This window comes from Diadema antillarum, unplaced genomic scaffold (genome assembly GCF_040938485.1).
Source record: "Diadema antillarum isolate AM-2024a unplaced genomic scaffold, OU_Dant_1.0 seq00000615_RagTag, whole genome shotgun sequence".
Taxonomy (NCBI): domain Eukaryota; kingdom Metazoa; phylum Echinodermata; class Echinoidea; order Diadematoida; family Diadematidae; genus Diadema; species Diadema antillarum.
The window spans coordinates 209,730-234,176 of record NW_027271539.1 but is presented as its reverse complement, the minus strand read 5'-3'; the positions used below and the strand labels follow the sequence as shown (position 1 = coordinate 234,176).

At 39.1% G+C, this 24,447-nt stretch overlaps 1 protein-coding gene across 1 annotated transcript in view; it reads left to right on the top strand.

Moving 5' to 3' along the window:
• LOC139735962 (synaptotagmin-17-like) overlaps nt 1-23,048 on the top strand; it is a 65,828-nt gene extending 42,780 nt beyond the window's left edge. The window contains exons 2-5 of the mRNA XM_071646715.1: nt 4,227-5,141; nt 15,758-15,878; nt 19,288-19,512; nt 21,058-23,048. Coding sequence (XP_071502816.1) covers nt 4,227-5,141; nt 15,758-15,878; nt 19,288-19,512; nt 21,058-21,185 — 1,389 coding nt within the window. The 3' untranslated portion in view covers nt 21,186-23,048. The remainder of the gene's footprint in view (nt 1-4,226; nt 5,142-15,757; nt 15,879-19,287; nt 19,513-21,057) is intronic.
• Nucleotides 23,049-24,447: the final 1,399 nt, after the last annotated feature.

Below are 24,447 nucleotides of genomic sequence, written 5' to 3'. Positions count from 1 at the left end.
CAGTAACACATACAAAGCATCAATCTTGATTATTGACTCATGATTGCTCCAGCTTCTACAGTGATTGGTCATTATTAAATGAGCAGCATTTTCTTCACTTAGGTTATTTTCCCAAAATTGAGGAATCAAAGATGTCAGACACATTCTGTCTTGAGAAAGAGCACAGCTCGGCAGACAGATGTGGAGAATATGAAGATGCAGACATTTTATGAAGAATATAGATATTACGCTTCCGCCCGACACTAAGTGTTGGTTCTAATCCTTATAGCATGCAGCGGGTACTGCGTAATTATTCAAATTTATGAAATTCTTCCGTCGAGATGTTTGGTCATTACAACTGATAGACAAATTGCCGTCGATATAGGGCAATTTGTCCATCAGTTGCTATGAAAACATCTCGACGGAAGAATTTCATGAATTTCAACTGTAAATTATAATTGATTTTTCCATTTTCATTTCAGATTGATAGAGTTATAATATAGTTGTTTTTATTACAAATGAAATTCACGATTTGCCTTAACATTTCACTCATAAATTTGACTTCTCAGGGTACTAATTAGATGACATCCTTTCGCGACATATACACACAGCAATCCGTGAGACAGAATCATTTCGGATTTTTATACATATGTGCATTTTTTAAGTAGTCATTACTACGGTACTCATTGGCCTTGATATGGTGCTTAAATAGAACGAATAGCCGCTGAATAGAACTTCTGAATCTATAAGCATCGGTAATTGTGCGAGGGAGGGGGTGTTGTTGTGCTTCTTTTGCCCCTGCTTTTCCTTCGGATGAAAGCAACGAATCTGACATTAACCTGGACCGACTGAATGCTTACTGGTAGTGCAGGCATCCATTGGGATGGATTCATCTTTTTTTTTTTGTACTCCCTGCAGGTTATTGCTTCTTACTTGCGCCTTTCCCTGCCTGCTGCATCTCTAGCCTTGAGCGAGATTCGAATAAAAATCTGCGCCCGATTTAGAACAGTAGCACCATCATTTATTAGATTTAGGAGAAGATCTCTCCGTCCCAGGATCTCATCGTGTCGTGTCCGGAAGGCTTAAATGGACTTCTTTCCTTCTCGGCGATGATGAACGACACAATATTCCAGGCTTTAAACCCGTCCGGAGAAAATAATGAAGATATCGCGTGGCATTCATTTCTGCATTTAGCCCCGCCGACATGAAAGCCCCGACCTCTCGGCGCTGGGCACGATGTTTCCAAAGCTCAAGGAGAGATCACCCCAAAAGTTGGAAAGATGTGCGGTAATTTGGACTTCTCCCCAGCAGTCGTATTTTTCCTACACCTGTATCAGCACATGCTTAAAGTTCGCCTTATTGAATATTGGCAATCACGTTTGGGCCCAATTACTTTCTGGATCTGCATCTTTTTAGAGGAAGAGAGATAGAGAGTGAGAGAAAGAGAGGGAGAGAGAGGAAGAGAGGGAGAGAGGAGGAGGAGGAGGAGGAGTGTTGTGCCACTCTAGTCGAGTGATAAATGACGCGAGGTCTTTCTATAGCGTGACGGTCGGTATCATTTATCCGATGCTGGAGTTGTATGTTCGCTGTGCCCGAACATCAATTCAGCCAAAATGAAGATATCGTGAAACTGACAGCGCCCCCGCAGGGTGCGTAAATATATTCACTTTCTTTTTGTCTCTCCGTTCGTGTGCATCCATAGCGCCCACCAATGCAGCTAGAAGGCTATACATGTCCCTCCTTCCTCGTCCATTGACAAAGTGAGTTTCATTTTCTTAATTCTTGCGGACAAAAAAACTTCAAAAACTTTCATCTTGCCTCGATCACGTCATTCCTACATGTGCGTGTAAAATCAAGCCACGAAAACGACTCGATAAACAGGACTATAGGTTACACGAGAACCCTTGAATTCATCATTGTTTGCTGTCCAATAAGTCAATTAGATGGAGGCAACTTAGTCCGTCCCCAGCCATCGATCTTCTCAGACGAAGGCCAGATATATCTTGCTCAAACTTTATTGGGAGGAGAAATACCGGCATAGGCGGAGTATAGCTCGGGGCAGGATATTTAGTATCCTCCGTAAATTGTCGAAAGAGAGACATTATTAGAATCTTTTTTTTTAACCCCATCCTACCCGTCTTCGACCGAAAATGTCGCACTGTTTGAACCATTCATTAAGTTCTCGTGGAAACAGATGTCCCTTTTTAAGTGTGCCCTCGCGGAATTATATTGTCATTTTTATGACGTAAAAAAAGATTAATGGTGAGATATTAAGAAATTAGGATGCTACAAATTACCGGAGCATTAATAGACATTTGTTTATCGCAGCATGTACTGTATATTCAAATAGACTTTCCTGTCTGCGTCATCGGATTGTCTCATTATGATCATTCAAGCTCTTTCATTTCGTTCATCTAATTGACTAAATAAAGCTTGGTTCACCAACACACACACATAGAGAGAGAGAGAGACACCTTGTATGGAGAGTCAAAGGGGGTGTCGCACAAAATGGTGTCCCATTTGCTGTGCACGGCTTTTTATCCTATCTCTGACAAGTGTCTACACATTAACTTAGCATCTGTTTAATTCGCATTTTACTGTGTGTAGTAATTTCTCTGCTTTATATAGTGTGTGATCCTTGCCTCCAAGTTGCAGTGAAAGACAGATGGAATACATTTTTTCTCAACGTGACGGGATAGCACGTGATAGTGACCAAGGTGTCACGTTCTGTCGGCGAACGCGTGAAATAGTATGATGAGGCAGAAAGAAAATTGTTCTGATACAGCAATGCTCCAAACGTGCATTTGTGAGCATCAATTCGTACATTTTAAAAGAAATGTAGCAGTCAAGTCAAGTGTAATGTGACCCTAGATTTAAAGTATATAGATTAATACATCATTCGCAGTTATTACAAATTAAGAACATAATCAACATTTCAATTACTCACAAGCAATTTTATGAAGCAAGGCATAATACCTATTCATAGTTGGAAGCACATAATACTCAATGTCAACCTATTACGTAAGACAAGTTCAAGAGCACGCTAGCAATTATGAAAACAGGCAAATCTGATTTGTATGTGGTTGTGACTGACATCATTGCTTTACAGAAACAGATAAAACTTTTGGGGTCTCGTAATGCTTTGGTCCTATATTATGAGCTATTGTTATGAATAAAACAAACTGTATGTTCGACTTTAACTCTAATTATCAAAGCCATGTTGAATAGAATTGCACATAAAAGGAGCACTCAAAGCCGGAATTTCCCAATTCAGTTATGGGGTGATTTCTCTCCCCCCCCCCCCCCATACAAACACACTCAAAAGAATAAAGAGATGGGAGTACTTTTCAATAAAAGAAGTTTTAGGTTATTGATTGCTGTAATTTCTCTTGGGGTTGTCTTGCTTACGTGTCTGATATTTTCACGAAGCAATGTTCATCAGTATACATCGACAAATCCTGTTTACTGAGGACATCCGAAGCGTCTTCACTTCATGCTCACTCTTCCTTTAAAACGGAATTTGATTGCTTCCTTATCACGCTCTGAAATTGATTTTGCCACGTTCAAGGATAATTAATTGGCTTTGTGCATCGACAGTAACTGATTTGACGGCACCGCTGATAGTGTCCGGCAAGGTTTAATACTCAGGAGTAGAGTTTAAAGTTCTTTGTGTTTGGTTTGGGTTTTGTTTGTTGATGTTGTTATTGTTATTTGTTTTTTGTTTGTTTGGTTTTTGGTGGGTTTTTTTTTTTTTGGTGTTTTTATGGGGAGGGGGGGGGGCTTTTTCAGAGATGTAGATAATTGCCAGGTTTAGAAAATCTAACGTTGGGTCATGAAATAAACGTTTTGCGAATGGGTTGCCAACCTGCTCAGCGGCATCGGAGCAACTACAACGATGATCATTCACTTCAACCATGAAATAATGCAGATGAAAATGGTCCAAACTAATAACATTAACGAATGCAGATGTCATTTCCAATATCACACAAAGTTCTTTCAAATACTATGATTACAATACCTCAAAGTAATACAAAATTTATGAACATACATTTGAAAACGAATAGGAGAAATAAGCAAGTACACAACATATACATTAAACTCTTTAGTAAACAAAATCATCGGAAAACCCCATTGAAAATATCTGTCGCACTTAACTTTAAGTTGTTGTCTATAAGGTTGCCCTTTGCAACCTGACGAAACGGACTGTCTCTTCTAGAAGTTTCTTTTCTTTTCTTTTTCCTTTCCAGCACCGAGGGGGAGGGGTTCTGTGGCAGCTGGCGGCTACACTGTGCTGTGGAGCTCGCTGCTGCCGTGCATGCTGTGGTGATTGTTGCCGTCCACATCACTCCTCCTTTCAGGATCTCGCCGACGACTTCGATGACGACGACAACGTTGACATTCCAATATCGCCGGGATACTCTAGCGACATACCGTCATCGACGTCCCACTCCAGACTCAACTCCACCAGCTCGCGACGGTCATCGTGCGGCGAGTCAAGACGAAGCTCGACGCCCGTTTCGGAATATTCGAGCTCTGGCTATCGCCGGGGCAGCAGCACACCCGTTCCCATTATAGACATGAAACCGATCGAATTCTGGCCCCCTAATACCAGCCAGGAACCGGTCCAACCACGCCCACTGACCCGTAGGTACACCAGTGATCTCTCTTCCTTCAGTGATGCTGACAAGATCGAACCAAAACTTTACGAAGTTAACGAAAACGAGGAGGACCTCACTGACGAGGAGAAAGTAGCGCGCTTCAAACTCGGAAAAATTCACTTTGCGCTCAAGTACGAAGTCAACGAGGGTCGATTAAATGTGCGCATCATCAAAGCGCGCGACCTGCCTCCTCCGATGTTCTATGATTCCAGTAAACAAGACTTGTCGCATTCCAATCCTTACGTGAAAATTTGTCTGCTCCCCGACCAGAAGGATTCCCGCCAGACGTCGGTGAAGCGAAAAACACAGAACCCAAACTTTGAGGAAAGTTTTTGTTTCAACTTACCTCACCCAGAGGCGCAAAGACGAATGTTGTTACTCAGCGTCCAAGATTTCGATAAGTTTTCTCGGCATTGCGTCATAGGGCAGCACACGGTAACGTTAGCTGGACTTAATCTCGTGAAAGGAGGTCACTATTGGAAACCCCTGCAACCACCAAATCAGGTGAGAAGAACATGCCCCCAAAACAAACAAACAAACAAACAAACAAACACAACGCAACTGTTTCACATAGCAATGCACACTGTTGTACATTATTATAGAACCTCGATATGGGGAGACCACTGTAAACACTATAGAGGTCGAGTCAAACGAATATGTCAATGAGCATTTCTCATTACAAAACTATACGGAAATTTACTGAAACGCTAAATGTTACCATGGCAACCGAGTTACCCATCTCATAGCCTGTCTGAAGACGTAGTAAGCACATGATGAAGAGCATGTCAAATTCAGAACGCTTTTACATCGTCACAATGTAGAGTACTGTGATTTGGCATGATACCTACGGGTATTTTTAGTTGTATTTGGCTTCTTAAAGCACGTTGTCATTAACTAAATTGATTTTATTATGATTTTATGAAATCGCTGCTTTTGCGTGGATACCACTTAATTTCAGTATAATTGAAAAGTGCTTTGTATTCGGGTATCCGATTGAGTTGCCTTTAACCTCTCCTCGGGCCCTGTCATTGTATGTTTACACTTCACTGTAATCATTGCTGTAATTAACGTGCGGAACTAATATCATTTCAACATATTGTTTATTCATGATTTAAAAAGAATACAAAATGAGTACAAAAGCGACAAGCAACAGGGTGCTCCATTATGAGATTATTTATTTCTACTGTAGAGCAAAAACAAAAACAAAAAACATCCGCCTATAGATATACATGTAGTTCATTACGTTTGCCATGTCCAGGTGTACTGGCGGTGGTTTATGCTATATTAAAGGTCCTGTTTACCTTTGGGAGCAGTGATTTTAAATATATTCAAGATATCACGTTTGATGCATACGTGTAGGTCAGTTGTATCCCAAAACATCCTACATGTAAAATTTTCGCAATAAAGCCAAAAATATGAGTAAATATCACTATTTTTCTTAATAAACCATAACTGTAGATGGTTTAGTCTGAAAACATTTTTATTATAACTATTGTTCACATGTTGTATATTTAAGAATACTTAACAGCGATTATATTGATTGAAATTTTGTACAGTGGTTGTTTCTATCCCTAGCTCACATTTTATAACTATTTTGAAGAGCTAATGCTGGGTTTTATGTTTCATCTGCAAATGGTAACTTATGAATTTAAGAGGATAAACCTACGTCCAGAGAGATAGACAAACCGTCAGCTTTATTATCAGTGTAGACGTGTTTAACGTGTTTTCTCGTCGTTCTCTTTATGCCATACACATTGAATTTTTGTTGTTAACAACTGAATGAAAGCGGATACCATGTAAACAGGGGACCTATACATTTCGGACCGAGGTCCTGAAGAAGGCAAGTGACGCGTTTAACATTTGGTTCAATGATCAAAAGTTGTTGGACGCTGATAATGCATCAAATGTGTGTATATATATATATATATATATATATATATATATATATATATTCGATCTGCTCACCCGCTGAGCCAATGCAATATGTCAGCTTTTCTTTGCGTTTTGTTTTAACTTATACTATGTCTACTCAGCATACTTTCTTTCAGTGATATCTTGCACTTTCAAAGCAAAAAAGTGAAAAAAGGCGATTAATGTTATTTTAGTCACGTAAACATCATGCTGTATAGGTGTGGTGTCCCAGAAGTTTATCGAACAATAAGGATTTCGTTAGCACTGACGTCACTCTGAGTACAGAGATTGTTTTCAAAATAGTTTCTCTCTTCCCAGGTAATTCATTCCTCAATCATTTTACAACACGATGCATGTTGGCCTATATACGTGATGTATTGCATAATATAAAGCAGGCTTTCGTTTTGTCGCAAACGCCAGTCTGCACAATAACGCCCATAGGCAAAGTACACGCTCTCTGAAAAGTTCAATCTTTACGCCCGAAGAGTTCTATTACTCTTAATTTCAGCGACTGGAATATCTGCTGTTTTGACAACAATTTTGCGCAAAATTGACTTCCAAGGAATGTTTTTGGCTTTCAACGCAGTGTTCTAAAAGAAATAGCAATAACATAATCACATAGTCACAACTAATAGTAATCACCAGTAGTGGTGGTAGATGTTGCTGTTTTTTAGTAGCAGTGCTGTCATTGCATTATTATTATTATTTATTGTTGCAATGGTTATGACACTCATAACTAATATCATTGTTTTTATAATCACTATCACTAAAGCTGTGATATATAGTCTTCTTTATCCTTGCCATCCCGGATGATTAATATTACCCTATCCCTAGCATTGTCAGGTACCTATTTATACACATTGATCAAAGGATGTTTCTTATAGTACACCGTGGGTAGAATCATGATGTCCTACATGTAGGGTGTGTTGAGCGGACAGAATTCAAACCAGCATATCTTGTCATTAAGTTCAAGTTCAAGTTGATTTATTTCATTTCCAACAAACAAATAATTAGGAATACAATAAAATGTTCGTATATACAGATGTCAGGAAATCAGTACAACAATGTGATAAACATAGTAACATGTAATAAAGACACAGGTAAATTATCAACAAAGATACGATAAATTTTCTATCATTATGGTAAAGGCAGAAACAAAATTGCTGGAAATAAAGGGGACTGCTAAAAAGCAGAGCTTGTAGTTATGCAGTCTCCTCATGAGAAAAAAAAATCAAATTGCAAAAAAGAAGGTAATTTGCCTAAGTGATAGAAAACAGACAGAGTAATACACACATACATGCACACACGAGGACGCACATTAACAAACACAACACGACTCTCTTGTAAAGGAAGAAATGATGAGAGGATAGAAGGATTAGTGAGGAAGGTACTAAGTCCGAGGTGGACAATAAAAAAAGGGGGAAAGGAGAAGGAAATGGTGGGTCATAACCAGGGCATTGGAGGCACAGAAGTTCGGGCTCGCCGAGGTACAAAAAGTAGTAAAATTAAACCGGAGCAACAATTTTGAAGTCAAAAGTAAAGAAAAAAAAAGTAACTTACTATGTTGCATACGAAGTTTTTGAATAATTCTTAAACTTTAAGGAAAAGGTATGAAAACTTAATAGTTCTTTTATATTGTTATCAAGAGAATTCCAAAATTAAGGTTCCAGAGCCCTGTATTCATCCTATCACGGTGCTTCCCGGCGTTATAGATAATAATTTTCATTTGTGACAATAGACCATTTCGTAATTCCACTTTGCGCATGAGCAGAAAAAGATGATTTGTACCAACAGGCATTTTGTTTTGTAAATTCACCGAGATAAGCATCTGTGGTGTGATGATTATTCACGTGATCCTTGTAAATAGCACATCCACCAGACAGTAAGTCTTTTATTTGGCAGTATTAATAGAAAAAAAGCTTAGTGCATTCAAGGAAAGTCGATGAAATAATATGCTTCCCCAGGTGTTAATAGACAGCTCTTTCGGGTCATCTACTCGGCGCAAGTTTATTCTTTGTTTGAACATGAATTCTATAAGTTGTTACGTCGGGCAAGCTGATGTATTATGCTCCTTTCAGAACAAGTGAAGTGCCTAGCCAACTTAGAAAAAGAAAGGAAATTTATACCAATGTAGACGTGAGCTAGTTACGAACTAGCTTATATGACATGGAAAGACTTACACAGGACTGGCATGAACACTACTATGTACAGTCTGGTAGATGACAGTCCGAGTTTATATCATATATTGTCCATCAAGCACCGTTCAACAATTTCATGATTACTATCACGTGATAATGGGTTATTTGACAAGATCTCCCATGGGCAGAACACTGGTATCCCATTAGCAAGCATTTTTCGTGTAAACAAATGCCAAACGACATCAAACGATAGCACGCTATATTCAGCGCAATCGAAAGATTTCATTTTAGAATTTTGCAGGATGCTCAAAATAGGAGCGTCGGAAAATTTTTTGATGCGAACGGATATTATGTGATTGAGGAAAGCAGCGCCCAATGAAATCGGATAGGTAATGCGCGCATGAGGCGCAAAAGCTGCACCGTGCGTCCTGCGGTCTAGGCGGTGATGCTGCCACCATGGCTGCGGATGAGGAGATTTGAGGTATTATACATTTCCAAAGTATAGTGAGGTGCCCCAACCTCGTCAGGGGCCCTTATACCGTCACCCTGCGTAAAATTGCTAGAAGCGCACTGAACAAAAAATGTACGCCCGGGACTGTGTTCAGTATGCTTGAAACTTTGCAGGGTTACCGCAACCGAGCAAACTGAGGTGAAAACCGAAGTTTTTCTTGAAAATCTTAAATCTACATAAGGAATACGTGTTATAAGTATCATCACGGTTACCCGCACACGTCTTTTACGTGCTCTGTCTATAGGAGCGCGGGGTGACGAAGTGCGGGCCCCTTCCTTAGCGCACAACTATTTCGCATCGTTCGCGTTTGACGACGATAGCTGCAAATTTCCGGTATCGATCACTGAACTTGTCGTTCCATTGGAATCTTCAGCATTTTTCCTGTATGTGAGTGGGATTTCATAGAATTCCAGTGACGTTATGTGATTTAAACATGCATAAACATTAACTATGACGAGGTGCGGGTCACTCAACTGTACTTTGAATTACCCATGCCATGTAATGATACCTTATTATATAACGGATGGTGACCTTTTGTTGTCGAGAGTAGCCAACGCAGAATGCTCTAAGTTACGTTTCGGATTGCCGGTGCTATTTCGAGGAGATTAAAATCCCTCCAACTTCGCCAGGGGACTCATTACCTTTCTCATTGTATTTCAATCTCTTTTCTTTGGTCACTTCTACTCTGGTCATTATCTAGATAATAGCTTGTGTGGAATATGGACGTAAGAACGTGACCAGTCACTGCATATCAATCGTCGTTAACGTCTATGAAAGACTCGTAGAAGGATCACAATTTTATGCAACTTATTGAGTCTGCACAAACTTGGGATATCCGATGTTTGAATGTTTATGTACATTGAACATCAAACAATTCACTATATTTTTTCTTGAGTGGTAATAAATAGATAATGATTGCCATTTTAGGAAACAAACTGAATGAGTCATTCGAGTGTTCGAAATGCTAATGAGAAACTTTTAAACTCTGGAGTTTGAAGATTCTGTGGACTTCCGACAGCAAGAATCAGCATACTACTCACCAGAAAATAGGTGAATAAAATCACTCGGAGAGTAACGCAAACGTTTGATTTCAGTTGAGTTCAATTTCAATTCCTTAGCCATATTTGCATTACACACACACACACACACACACACACACACACACACACACACAAACAAATAAACAAACAAACAAAAGCAAGTGGAAAAGCCCTCGGAGAGCGCAGACCTCTGCCAATCAACTCAATTCCACCCACAGGATCCAGACGATCATCTGAATCGCTACAAAAATTTAGTAATCTTTTTGTTCTGTCATTACCAACTTTTCCTGAAAATTTCATCAAAATCCGTCGATAAAGTTTTGAGTTATTTTGTAAACAGACAAACAAACTAACACCGGTAAAAAAAAACACAATCTCCTTTTAGGAGGTAAAAATTCCCGCATCTAGGTAGCTATGCGCTTCTTTAACCTATTTCAGTATCTTTGTCCCACTTACGTGCCCCCTTTTTTTTATTCAAACAAGAATGATCTCCCGTGGGCGACATTCCCAGAATGTTCCCATAGAAGAATACTACAAATGGTCCGCAATCACGTGATCATGTTTATCCAATAGCCGAGTGGTATTTGACCAACCCATGTAACGGTACCCTGTCATTGCCTGTGTATGTCAACACTCAGGCGTACATATTTTATGATCTTAGGTATTGACATGACTGCACGGCAAACAAAGCGTACAAGTTTACAGTATTATTGAAGTATCGTGCGAATCGGGTTAAGATGGCATGCTATTCAATATTATGACATCCTTATGTACAATAATAATTCTACAATCCCTCGAGTACAATGCGAATTTTCTCATAGTGGCAGCTGAATATGTGCCTATTTTTGCATCACGGCATACACAGAAATCACGTGATGATTCTCTCAACAGAATTACTAACGGGCGAAGGAATACAATGTAAGATTAATTTAGGGGTGTGGTTAAGAAAGTAGAATGGCATACAAGTGTACGTGTCTTCGTCTATATGACAATGGAAACGCTCAGAATATTTTGGACTGACATGCAAACCGACCATGTTATTTCCTTAGATTGTTTCAAATACATACAGAATGTTTTAATATTATTGTCTCTAGTATCCACTTATAATCATACAGAAATCTCAAAACTGTATGTCTTATAAGTTATAATGTGAAGTACCGTCTAAATCAGCAAAAAGAAAATAATGCCAGAGTGACTATTTCCAAACTGCTGAAATCATTCTCTAATGGCCTACAAAAATGTCAACTTTGGGAGATGCATAAAACATGATCACTGGAAAACGACGTCACCTTGCAGTAAGTTCGCACAAGTAGTTTAAATCTGCAGAGAATCTGTATGTAACTTATCGGTTCAAGCATTGTAAAGCAGAGCGTATGTCGCGCAATATGTCCCGAGTGTATTATAGTAACTCCCAATGCATGAGACCATGGTTTGTGTGGTCATTACGAGATCCGCCAAGCTCGGGCTTCAAAAACCTTTGGTATGTGCTGAGAGGTTATTTATTTTGCAATGATCCTCTTGAGGTGGTTCCTACGTGTTGACGGGTAACCGTGTGCCGTTGCCATGGATAATTTAGGGGCCTTTCAGCTTTCGGCAGTGAGCGCGCTTCACAATCGAGAACACAATAAATTTGCTCACTTCGATTTTTGTGTGTTAATTTGCATCACTACCTCCTAGCTCCGCTCCCTCCCCCCCCCCCCCTCTCTCTCTCTCTCTCTTCCTTATGATAATTCTATTTGTGTGTATTGTGTGAATGTTTGTTCAAGTGCCAGCTCCTTTACGTGCGCCTATTTTGATAGCAATGCTGAGCGATGGTACTAATTATTACTGCAGTTAACTTCGTCGACTTGGATGGCTGTAGTCAACATGTTCGGCAGGATTCCTTGTAGCTGGTACACAATACAAAATCCAGTCATGTATATTCAATTCAATTCCCTCAGATGTGACTTCCTGATGTTTAGCTTTCAAAGAATGTGTTGGAAGATATAATGACCAGTCCGCCTCGACAGACCGGTAATTGATTCACGGATCAACTGTGTTTGATTTAAATATACATATAAATGTACCTTGTATAATCGATGTATCTCAGGGCTTTTAGCCACCAAATTTCCAAAAAGGTTCTCTACTGATGGCCCAATCGGGCAACTATAGATTCAAAGTGGATTGTTATGTATAAATTATATACCTTTTTTCGGGTCATCAAAATGTAATAATTAGAGCTTTTAAAGGCTCAAACTGGCAACCACATAAATAAATTAGTGTCAAGCCCTACTACAGATATTTCCAGTTTTTGTGTTTGTTTGTTTGGGCAGACATCAAATTCCATCATGTTGGTGTAGATAATCATCTGTATAGATGTTATTACATCATGGATGCGATTAGGCTTAAGTTAACTTAAAATGACTTCAAGCAAGAAATGGCGGCTGGAATTGAAGTATGCTTCCTCCGTCGAGGGATAGATTCTCCCACGACGATGGCGCCAAAATGCTGGAGGGGAAACCTTGTAGAACGATGGTATATTTATCATATTCACAATATTGTAAAAACTTGTCACCACTCCCTCAAGGTTTCCAAGCTTTCCACTTGATGATCAACTTCTCGATATCCTCTGTCTTGTTTTCTGTCTTTCCTTCTCTTTTTACGTGGTTTCTGATAATGACATTCGTTACACAACGAACAGCGAGTATCTTGGTTGTTTTGACTTTTTGTCAGTTTCTTCCGTTTCTTCCGTTTCTTCCTCTCTTTCAGCATATTAATTATCCCGATTGCTAAAACATCATCAAATTTCATCGGGCTGAATTGTCCAGCGGGAATTCATCATCTAGATTATCCCCCGCGTGTGGGATGTCATCTCGAATTTCGGAAGAGAGTGTCATAGAATTGAAGTCTATCATAGTATGTACCCTGGGAGGCTAGTCATAAATTCGATATCACTTTGACGTTTGAAGTAGTCTGCCTTCTAACAATGCATCCAAGAGGCAAATATATATATATATATAGTACATATGTATATATATATTTATATTTAATATATATGTATGGTATATATATATATATATATATATATATATATATTATATATATATTATATATATATATATATATATATTTATATATTTCCTCTCTCACTCACTCTCTTCCTCTTCATCACATCAAGAAAAACATAATCTACTTATCTTATGTAGCGTACATGTACAAACTTCTTTGTTTTAACGTTCATCATTTTTAAAAAGCACCTAAATGATGAAGAAAAAATACGAAGTCTTAATTGGGTTACGATTCTCTCATGTGAAACAACCTCAACTTATAGGATCAAGTATATCTATCTAAATACTCTAGTTATCTCTCTTTCTCTGTCTTTCTCTTTCTCTCCCTCCGCTAAGCCTACTGATGCCTATACTCCAAGATGTTTTTTTTTTCGCTCTTCCGTTATTTTGTATCGTATTCCTGTATCGTTTTATGTTTCACTTCAACTAGGATATGTTTGCTTTTAAGCACCTTATAGGGGGAGCTGATTGATAATTTACCCTCCATGAGGGAGCATTTCTTCATTGAGTCCCTCCATTTTCCCGGAAGTATTTTAGTTATATCAAAAGTCTTGAAAATTGTTTGAAAATGTATTCATATTCATGACATTGTGCCGAACATATAATAATTCTGTATCAGTGTCGTATTCCCTGTTTGGTCTGTTTGAAAAGGAAATAAATAAGTTAATATGAGATTTATCCAAAAATGCACTCCAATAAATATTTTGCATCTCCAAGCGAAAGTGAGCGAGATGAAATCACCAAGCTATGGTATGACGAAATTAGAAGTCACGTTGGCCCTCTCTATCGGGAGCCAATAACCTTAAAGCGTTAAAGCTTCTTTTCTTCATCCGCTTATTGTAACTCCCTGCGACGTGCAGAGTTGATCATAACTCGGATGAAAAGATAAATCAATATTCTAATCCATCCCCTATAATCAGGTTACAGTTTCGATGACCTTGAACGCCTCTGAATTAGTAGAAGGGAGAGTCCTACTAGGAAGAGAAATTTTACAAACGTGCTGTGATCAATGATAATGTTCCCATATTTAGTACTTACGTAAGTGTAACAACAAGTTACAGTTCATTATTCCATAGGTTCGTTATTACGAAGGCTCCTTCTTCCGAAGGTTACGTAATCCGAAGGCTCATAATTCCAAAAATGCAATGAAGTTCCTTATTCCGAAGGTTCGGTAATTCGAAAATGGAATAAGGTTTGTTATTTCGAAGGTTCCTTCGTACGCGTTTTTTTTTTTCACGAACCTTCGAATTAAGGAACTTTATTCATTTTCGGATAAACTTACATTCAGAATAACGAACCTTATTTCATTTTTGGAAAAAGAAACCATCGGATTAACGAATATGTAGGTATGCGCAGTTTGCGCATTTCAGAATAACGAACTTTATTTCATTTTTGGGTAACAAATCTTCGGAATAACGAACATACCCGTTACAGCAAACGGTTACAGGCGGGCGTAGGTAACGCCGTAATTATTATGTAACATCGCAGGTATCCGTCTAATACAGTACCTCGGTCAACGGCCGGGTCAATGGGGAATTTGGTAGCACAATCAAACGTGTCTGAGGACATTTCAACATGACAGGAATTCTACCGAGAATTTTATCAATTATGCCATGTTGCATCAGGCAAATCGACTACTTCAGTTCACGTGAACAAAATATAACCGTCAAGGTGTCAATTACCCTTGTATAACGTCATACAGTGTGTGTCAGGCAGTAATGATCGCATGACTGTGATTTTATTACTGCCGTCCTCATGCTCTCATAATAACACCGACCGCACTGTGTATTACATTTTGATTTCACGTAAAGAACCTGACCCACTGTGCTGTTAAGAATATGTAGCTGAATAATTGTGTGTCTCTAGACGGTAGAGTCATTGAAAAAAGTCCCTTCGCGAAACAGCTATCCTGAAAGTATTGATAAATTTACTAAACGATTGCATCTTTGGGTGTTTCTACTACGTTCTTCACGCTAGATGTATAATTGCTGAACATAACAGCATGATTAAGTTCATTTGCAGATGGCCCTCGGTCAAATAGGCATGTTCTCACGTGTCAGATTGATAAAGTTTGGTGACAGTCATATAACATATTTATAATTATCGTGTCTTTCAGGTTAAAAGTTGCTAATAATTGATGATAACGGAAAAAAAAACTGATGTTGCTTGCTACAAATGAAATTGTTTCACAGATGCTACAAAGCTTCGGAAATTCTGTGAGGCTACGGGAACGAAGAGAGAAAATACCACTGTTTCATCAGATTAGAAACACATTTTAGGAGACTTTTCAAATACTCCATTTGGAGGTTGGAGGAGATATTAATTAGCAAATGTCACATATCTTGGCCCAGTTCGAGGCAAATCTACCTCTGGAAGACAACAGAAGGGCGTGTTGCCACTCTATTCGCGTGGTTAGGTAGCCCCCCTACGTCATACGAGATAATATGTATCATTACCGCTCTCTCAAACACAGAACAACCCAGGTCGAGGGGAAATTCTACTATCATTGAATTACCTGCCCAGCGCTGGCCGGCTAAATGTTGACGTCATAAAGGCCAAGCAGCTACTGCAGACAGACATAGTGGGTGGCTCGGGTAAGTAAATTAGCCTTACTGCAAGTGTCATACGATTATTTTTACATGTCTCTGGAATGCATAGGTATAAAACGTTTGTGCAGAAGAATTGCCCATGAGTGTAGAGATATATTCCGATTGATTCAAATTGCAGATTGTTCAATAATTTTGTTTCTCGTTGTGGCAGGCCTACGCCTTACGAGAGATATGGGGAAGGCTCGCACAACAGCCGAGACGCCACTGATCCGTCGTATCCTTGATCTATATAGTGTATTCTCGTCACAAACTGTAAACACATTTCACACATCTTCCTAACACTTATGTATGGCTTCTCTCCTGGTTTGACCTTCCCCGCTCAGTTGGCAAACCTTTCAAATTGTAGCGAGAAAGGATGCACATCTCAATGGGTTTTCAATGGTAACATTGCACTTTGCAATGAATGACTACGATGCCAAATCGAATTCCTTCTACGTCTTGCTTTTTTTTCTCTCCCACCAGAAATGCTTCCGCCAGAAATTGAAAGAAATTACCCAATCTTATCAAAGACGATGGAGGGAAAGAGCGTTGAAACCATTTTCTCTCGCGAGATAAGCTCAATATTCTTTGTTTCCTCCATGATGGATTTATTTGTCGACATCTATTTGTCACGTGAAGTCACCTCGGAAGGTGTCCCTGCCCCTCCCCCCCCCCCCCCCCTCTGGTTTGCAGAGTACCTCGACCAATGCACTTCTCCCCTCGCTATTTTTTCTCCAGTTATCAAATCGTCTTTTCTTTCTGGGAAGCGATAGCAACAACTCTCCCGAGATCTTTTTTAAATGCTATTGTATTATTGGATTTGCCAGCAGTAAAGGTTCTCTGTACGCTTGAACGTCGCCACCAGAAGCGCGTTTCCTTGAAGGTAGTGTGAGGACGAAATGGTCATATTGGATGAAGTGATGCGAGCCCCGCCCAGCCCGTTGCTAGGAGATTTGTTTCCAGTTTTTGCAATCAGGTTGAGCATGTTTAGTGAAGACACGCTGCTGCTACACAGAGCCAGTTACCAGACCAATCTGATTTGCAGAGCTGCTACCGATTCCCGGAATTAATCGTGCAAGACGTGGAACTGGCTGTATTCTCGCTAATAAAGAAATGAATTTCCTTTCTGTGTATTATTAGTATTTGTATGTGTCACAGAATTGTTTCGATCAATAACCAAACCGCTTGGAATGACGCTTTCCCCTCTATTTTTATCACTATTATGTTACCTAATAGCAGGCAACCATTCATACCAAGTGAAGTTGCGAGAAAGTCTGCATTTTAAGAAACATTATGCATGCACGAAAGTATTCATATTTCAACCGATGCACATTACATGTGGGATAAATATAGCCCATAGTCAACTTTTTGCATTCGCGGCCAGATGCTTTTTTAAGAGCCGAGAATAATCGGGCGTACAAAAACGGTGAATAGCAGCAGGTGCATGCGGCATAGATTTGACACGTGCCGAAAGAAATTGCCATATTCGTGCTAAGAGAAACTTGTTTACGTTAAGATTGATCTGGAAAGAACGGGAAAACGAAGGGGAAGAGGGAGATGAAGCAAAGAAAAGGAAAGATGGAAGAAGAAGAAGAAGAAGGAGAAGAAGGAATGAAATAGAAGTATATAAAGAAGAATATAAAGAAGTAGAAAAAGAACACGAAGAAAGAAGAATGATTCTAAAATCGACACACCGAGTATGCTGAAGATGATTACAATATATTTATTACGACAGCAACGACGAGGATGATGATGATGGTGACGATGATAATCTTGATACACGTCAACAATTTACGAAACATACTTTGATTTCGAGAAACCTTTCCGAGCTCTTTCAGTCCGGCTGGGACTACGGTGCGAACATTGTGCGTATAATGTCATTGATTATGCTGCGATGGAGAAAGATAAGATTGAACTTGAACTTGAACTTGAACTCGAACATAGGCAACGAGCGCGTTTCTTTTCGTGCACTCCATTGCCATATCGAATGATGTTTTACATAAATCGTGTTCAAGAATATATGTTCTTGAATATTCAGGTTTTCCCGGCCAATTTCGCACTTTTTTCAGTCCAATTTCTAATTGCTGCATTCAATTTATCACGATTTAGCCTAGATGGCATGATCGGTATTTCAATTTTATAATCTTGTCATTCTTGGAAATAAACTATGATTGAATTGAATTGAATTGAATTCAAATTCATTTTGGAGCATTCAAATTACCTTTAACATCATTCGAATCAGCACTTTTTCAGTTCAAATTCGTAAGACAAGCACCATTTCGCAAATCGTTCATTCAATTTAGCATGATATAGTCACGTGATCACGTACACGCTGCGCTCGTTCATTCGAATTCATTCTTGGGCATCCAATTTCGCATTTACTGCAGTCAATTTAGCAGACACGTTTATGCTTCTACTCCTTTTTTTTTAATTTTCATTTATCATAGGTATTGTTTGCAAGCATCAAACATTTAATATTTTCGTATTCATTCTTTATTCTGATATCACCTTTGCAACAGTACTTTCAATATACACACATTGTATGTGTATGTGTTTATGATGTTCGATAGCATTATTTCATTTACAGATACATTAATTTTAAGTTTCTTTTGACATTGGTTGGTAGAAGGAGGTTTCAGTTTACATCGTGATTATTTCTTTCATCTGTATGTTCCATTATTTTCATGTGGTGGGTGCTATATTGCGTTAATCATCATTAGGAATAAAGTTCTTGGATCAGCTCTAGCCATCAATTTGTCAAGGTTATTACCCTCAAATGCTTCTATGATTCTTTCCCTGTCTTCTTGAGGTATACGCCTGTATCTAACTCGTGCTGCCATGACTGGACATAAGAAAGTGAAGTGATCTGTGGTACTGGTGCATGTATAGTTCTGATAACATGTATAAAAGAAGAGGAGCGTTACAGAACAACAAACTTGAGTTATTTAGGGTCAAAGATACCTTTACTATATACTTAACAACTTAACAGTGTGTGGATGAAACAAAAATTCACATTTGAATACGCCTGAATCACGGTTCTCACCTTTTCAAAATAGAAATAACATTACGCCAATTTGAATGAACATGTTTGGAATTGGACTGCCCATGCGCGAAATTGAATGACTGAAATACCATTTTCCGCCAGTGCTGGCGAATTTGAATGACTGAAGAGCACGTGCCAATTTGAATGCCCGTTTTACGAATTCGAAAGGCAAATGTGCGAATTGCATTGATCGAAGTGCTAAGTTGAACGAACAAGTTGCAATTTTGAATGACAGAATGTGCAGTGACGAGGATTTTCGCTAAATTGAATGAACCTTTTATCAAATGGACTGACAAAAGTGCGAAATTAGCCGGGAAAACCTATAAATAGATATCAGATATAACAGTTGCCACCTCTTTGGACATTCTGCAGATCCCTTCGTCAAACTCCAGTTAATTAGTGGACAGAAGGTGGTTAAGACCAAGAAGACGTCCACGAAGAAAAACACTCTCGACCCCGTGTTCAACGAGACTTTCAGCTTCCACGTCAACCCGTCATCACTCGGTGACGTCAGCCTACTGATCTCCGTCTGGGACTACAACACGAAGAGCCGGGACTATTTTACGGGACAAATCATCATGGGCACGATAGCTTCAGGTCAGATGAAAGAAATATCGCTTGTTTTTTTTTCCTAGAAGTCAGTCGCTTCTCATCATAGCTAAATCTAAAGCCCGCCGCACACCACACGATTTTGCCCCGATTCACCGGTCTTAAGACCTTAAGACTGGAAGTGTGACGTCACAGTCTTGCCATTTTCTAGTCGTACGACTGGGTCTTAGCGCCAGTCGCAGAGATTTGACATGTTGAATTTCTACGACTGGTCGTAGGCTTTCAGCCATTTACAATGCAGTAAAATGCAAGCGTACGTAGTGCGCACTGCGCGCGCTTTACAGTCGGGTCGTATAGTGTGCGGTGTCCGGTCTTACGACTGGTCTTAAGACCCAGCTTGGCTTAGGACTTTAAGACCAGTCTGATCGTGTAGTGTGCGGTGGCCTTTAGATGGAGAATGACGTTCAGACCTGGCTTTTAGAGCAGGCCCAAATAAACAAACATACTGTACATCGTTTTAGACTGAATCAAACATGTCCCTTGCAGAAAATGATATAGACTGGGTATTACCACCCATTTCATGACAGATGGCCTTTGATATAATCGCTGTGCTTTTTATTCAAATTCATGAATTTCAATCGCTGTGCTTTCATTTTTTTTTTTTCATGAGTGATGTTTTGGCAATAAATAATAAACAGAGCTGTTTTACCTGTGCCACAGAAGTTATTCAAACCGGACGCATATGAGAATGAGGACTGTTTGAAGACTCATTAACGAAAATCTAATTTGAGTAATGCTAAGAAAACAAATGCTGCAGTTGTATTCTCCATGCTAGCCTGAATGGTTTGATTTACACTCTCATCACTTTGCTTGTTGTAGAGAGAGTAAATACAATCATTGTCCCACTACGCGCATTCAAATGCAACTGAAAACATTATGTGTCACATTTAGAAAAAAAGATCGGACAGGTTTGAACCATGATAACAATTCGAAGTTACTTGTATATCTATACTTATCTACGTTTTGTGACAAATCTGTTGACCTGTGTTGACGCTATACTGTTTAAAACTTAAGGAAGTATTATGATAGCGTATTTACCCACGTTGCCTGATGATTTATTAATTTGACGGACATAACACGTATCCACGTCTGGGGTCATTGACCTCAGTATCGAAACCTGATTAAAACTTTTACAAAGTTCTGTGATCGTTATCTTATTCTACCAAATCTACAACGGAATGTACGTATTTTAAATCAAATATGCCAATTATAGAATTCATGTAAAAGGAATTTCAGCATTCTATTCTGGATGTTTTCCTTTTGTTCTATCCCTCCATGTTTGGATAGAAATGACTTATCGAAATCTACAAAAAGTACTCTCGTCATGAACTCTTGCTAATCATTTATTCTTTCCCTCTCTCTCTCTCTCTCTTTCTTCTTCCTTTTATAGCTATCTTTCCCAGTTTGCCCGCCACTATATGAATGAAAATAATGTGATTTATTTTCAATCAGGCAGTAAAACATACGTAATTTCAAATCGATTGAAAACGCTAAATTGATTATTTTTCCGCATGCCTTGTCTCTTTACTCTAGGTCACAGCGAGGTCACTCACTGGCAACGCATGCGCAGTTCACAACGAACCCCTGTGGCGCAATGGCACACATTGCGCACGCGTGAAGACTGTGAGAAAGTTTTACCTCACGCCATGTTGGTCTCGTAATTTAGGCCAGACATCTGGACGTAGGGAATGGAGCTCGCCACAGAGTGGATTGCACTGACATGGGAGAAATCATATCAGCAACAACAACCTAAAAATCGCGATTTTTATCTTTCCTCTGGGTAAATTCAGACTCATTCCCAGACGCTCTATGTATTCCAACTCTATACCAAGTCTGCCGATACTCTACAAACAAATTATTCAAACACATTGCCAACATCGAGTCGTTAAAGCACAAGAAACGTGAAGATTTCGATATACCTTTGATACGTCACATTTTATCCATGTTAGTCAAAACAACATGTTTTCGTGTCAAATTGAAATGACTTTGTATCTATTGTAACATGTTGGACCACTTTCCATCAATTAACTAAATCACTTCTTTGTATTCCGACTTTGATATCAAATTATTGAACTCTACAACGTGAATGTTACATACTGAAGGTAGCCCACTTTGGGGAGCTCTTTGAGATATCATTGAACATCATTTTAACATTTCATTTGGTATCAAATAGTGTCATATACTAGGTCATGAGAATTGAAAATACAGCGTATTCTTCCAGTGTCCTCCTATCCTACTTTCTGGGAGTATGATAGGTGAAGTCTGCAGTCTGCACCAAAAGAAGAGTAAATTATGAAACAAAAAATTGTTCATCACTATGAATGTTTCCTGTTATTTGGCAAATCGTCTTTGAAATCTACCATTAGTCCTCGTATTTCATGACCTCCATGTTGACTTGCAACTGTGGGCTACAGCCTTTGCAGAGTTATGGTGTATGGAGAAGGTGATTTCTGAATACTCAGTAGTCAGAACGGAATACACTGTGCTTCATGCCTCGGCGATCTTCTATCAGTACTGCGAAAATAGCGCCTCCACATGCTAGCCGACAAAATGGAGGCAACACACTTATACTGACACATGTTGTGATATGCCATGTACGCTGTAGAAGGGAGTGTATCATAATGGTGGCATCTTGTATCTGACTTATTTGGATGTCCAAAATGCGAGTGCAGGTGTTTGGTAGCATCGAAGTCATTGATATTGTTGTGGCTCGTTTGAATATTGTTTGGTTTGTTTGTTTGTTTGTTATTTGGGAGGGGGTTGCGTGGAATCCACTTTTGCTGAAATGAAACTTAGAAATGAAAAAAAGAGGACATGACTCGATTAAAAGAGAATAATAGTTCTCCCACACCAATAAAATAATAACAATAATTATGAAAGAAATACAAACTAAACAAGATTTCAAAATTATTGTATTACCATGAAGGTACCACAAAATGGGGGTGGATTTCCTATATCCACATGCACGTGCATAAAATTGCTGTTTTCGGTCAGATTAGCCCGGATAGCTATAGTAGAAACATTTTTGTGAATCGTATTTCATTGAAAGATTGTTTACAAAATGTGATTTTGTTTCTTATTGTGTACGTGTGTGTTGTGTGCTATATCCACGAGCGAACGCGCTCGTTCTTGACGTGCGTGGGTGTGTAAAAGTACATGTACTTGTACTGGTATGTTCGTATATTGTGTGCGAATTCATGCGTTCGTGTGCGTGAGTGCGTGTGTGTGTACGCATGTGCTTGTTATCCGTATGAACGTGTGGGGGTGGAAAAAGAAACCCTACATGTTCGTCGGAGGCAGGAGAAGACCAACTAAGGTGGACAGGTGATAGCCTAACATTCATAGCATTATGGAAATGTTGTGATTGCCGATGTCTAAAAAGATATCAAAACGTTTCGCGCGGCTTCACAACAGGAATGATGTCTAATGAATGAGGAGAAATTCAAGGAGCATTAATAGTCCATGGGCCAGGCCAGATATTGGTACCACCTGAGGTGGCAAAACATTTTTGGTGTCATTTTGTTTGTCGGGCATAGATATGCTTATCAAGCTATGATAGCATTTCCAAATGAGTAGCTTAGTCGTAATAAATGAATTTTAAACCAATTTGATCTCGTTGTTATATCCCTATACTTCAGAATCGAGACTAACCACTATACAAAGAAGAGCACTGTCTTCTGTATGTTCACAGGTGTTCTGTTGTAAACGCGGTGCGCTTAGTCTTTATTCAAGGCAGCGAAGGGAATATCCAAAGGTTATGATGTCCACAGCGCTTAGTCTTTATTCAAGACGGCGAGGGGAATATCCAAAGCTTATGATACAGTGTATATCCCTTTATCTAAAAATAACAACAAAAAAGCAATTCCTCGTGAATTTTACTGTATTTTTCAATTATTTATCATTTTCCGGTGAAAACGCTACGGTGAAAACGCTAATACCACGCCAATGTCGCTTTATTTCCATCCAACAATGACAGATAATGCAAAAACAATGTACCGGTACACTACAATACATTATGATAAATAATATTGTAAATGAACGGAGTGATTTTTGTTTAAAACTGATGTATTTTTTGAGAGGGTAGTATAAAAACAGTATAGACAATTCCTTTTATTAGGAACTTTAGATATGATAACGGTACATTGTACTAGATAAAGACTAAGCGCACCGCGTGACAGCTGTGGACATCATAACCCTTTGGATGTTCCCTTCGCTGCCTTGAATAAAGACTAAGCGCACCGCGTTTACAACAGAACACCTGTGGACATACAGAACACAGTGCTCTTCTTTATAGCGGTAAGTTTCGATTCAGAAGTACAGGGATATGAAAACGAGACCAAATTGGTTAAAAATTCATTTATTATGACTAAGCTACTCATTTGGAAATGCTATCATAGCTTGATAAGCATATCTATGCCCGACAAACAAAATGACACCAAAAAGGTTTTGCCACCCCAGGTGGTACCAATAACCCATTTTTCGGGTCTTGGCCCGTGGACTATAACATTTCTCGTTGCAATGCCAGGGGGCAACGAGAGATCAAACTGGGGATATATATAATTTCTTTTCATAAGTACAAAAACGACCTCGACAGGAGGGTATTACTCAAACAATTGTGTTCCCGTTGTTGTCGTGTTAGTGTTTGTATTATTGACATGGTGGAAATACCATGCCACTGAGGGCATTAGTTTGTTATTTCCATTAGCGAAATGAGGAGACAGTGTGTATTGAAGCATTTCTATTACTAGACGACAGGAATTATTGTGCATTGACACCTTGATTTCGTTATTGATGTACGTAACTATGTTGCTCCTTTACTTGACGAGTTCCAATCACCTTCACATATTTCTACAATTTGGGGGGTTTGTTTTGTTTTTGTTTTTCTTTTGTTTTTTAGTCGGGTCGTCAAAGTTTTCAACATTG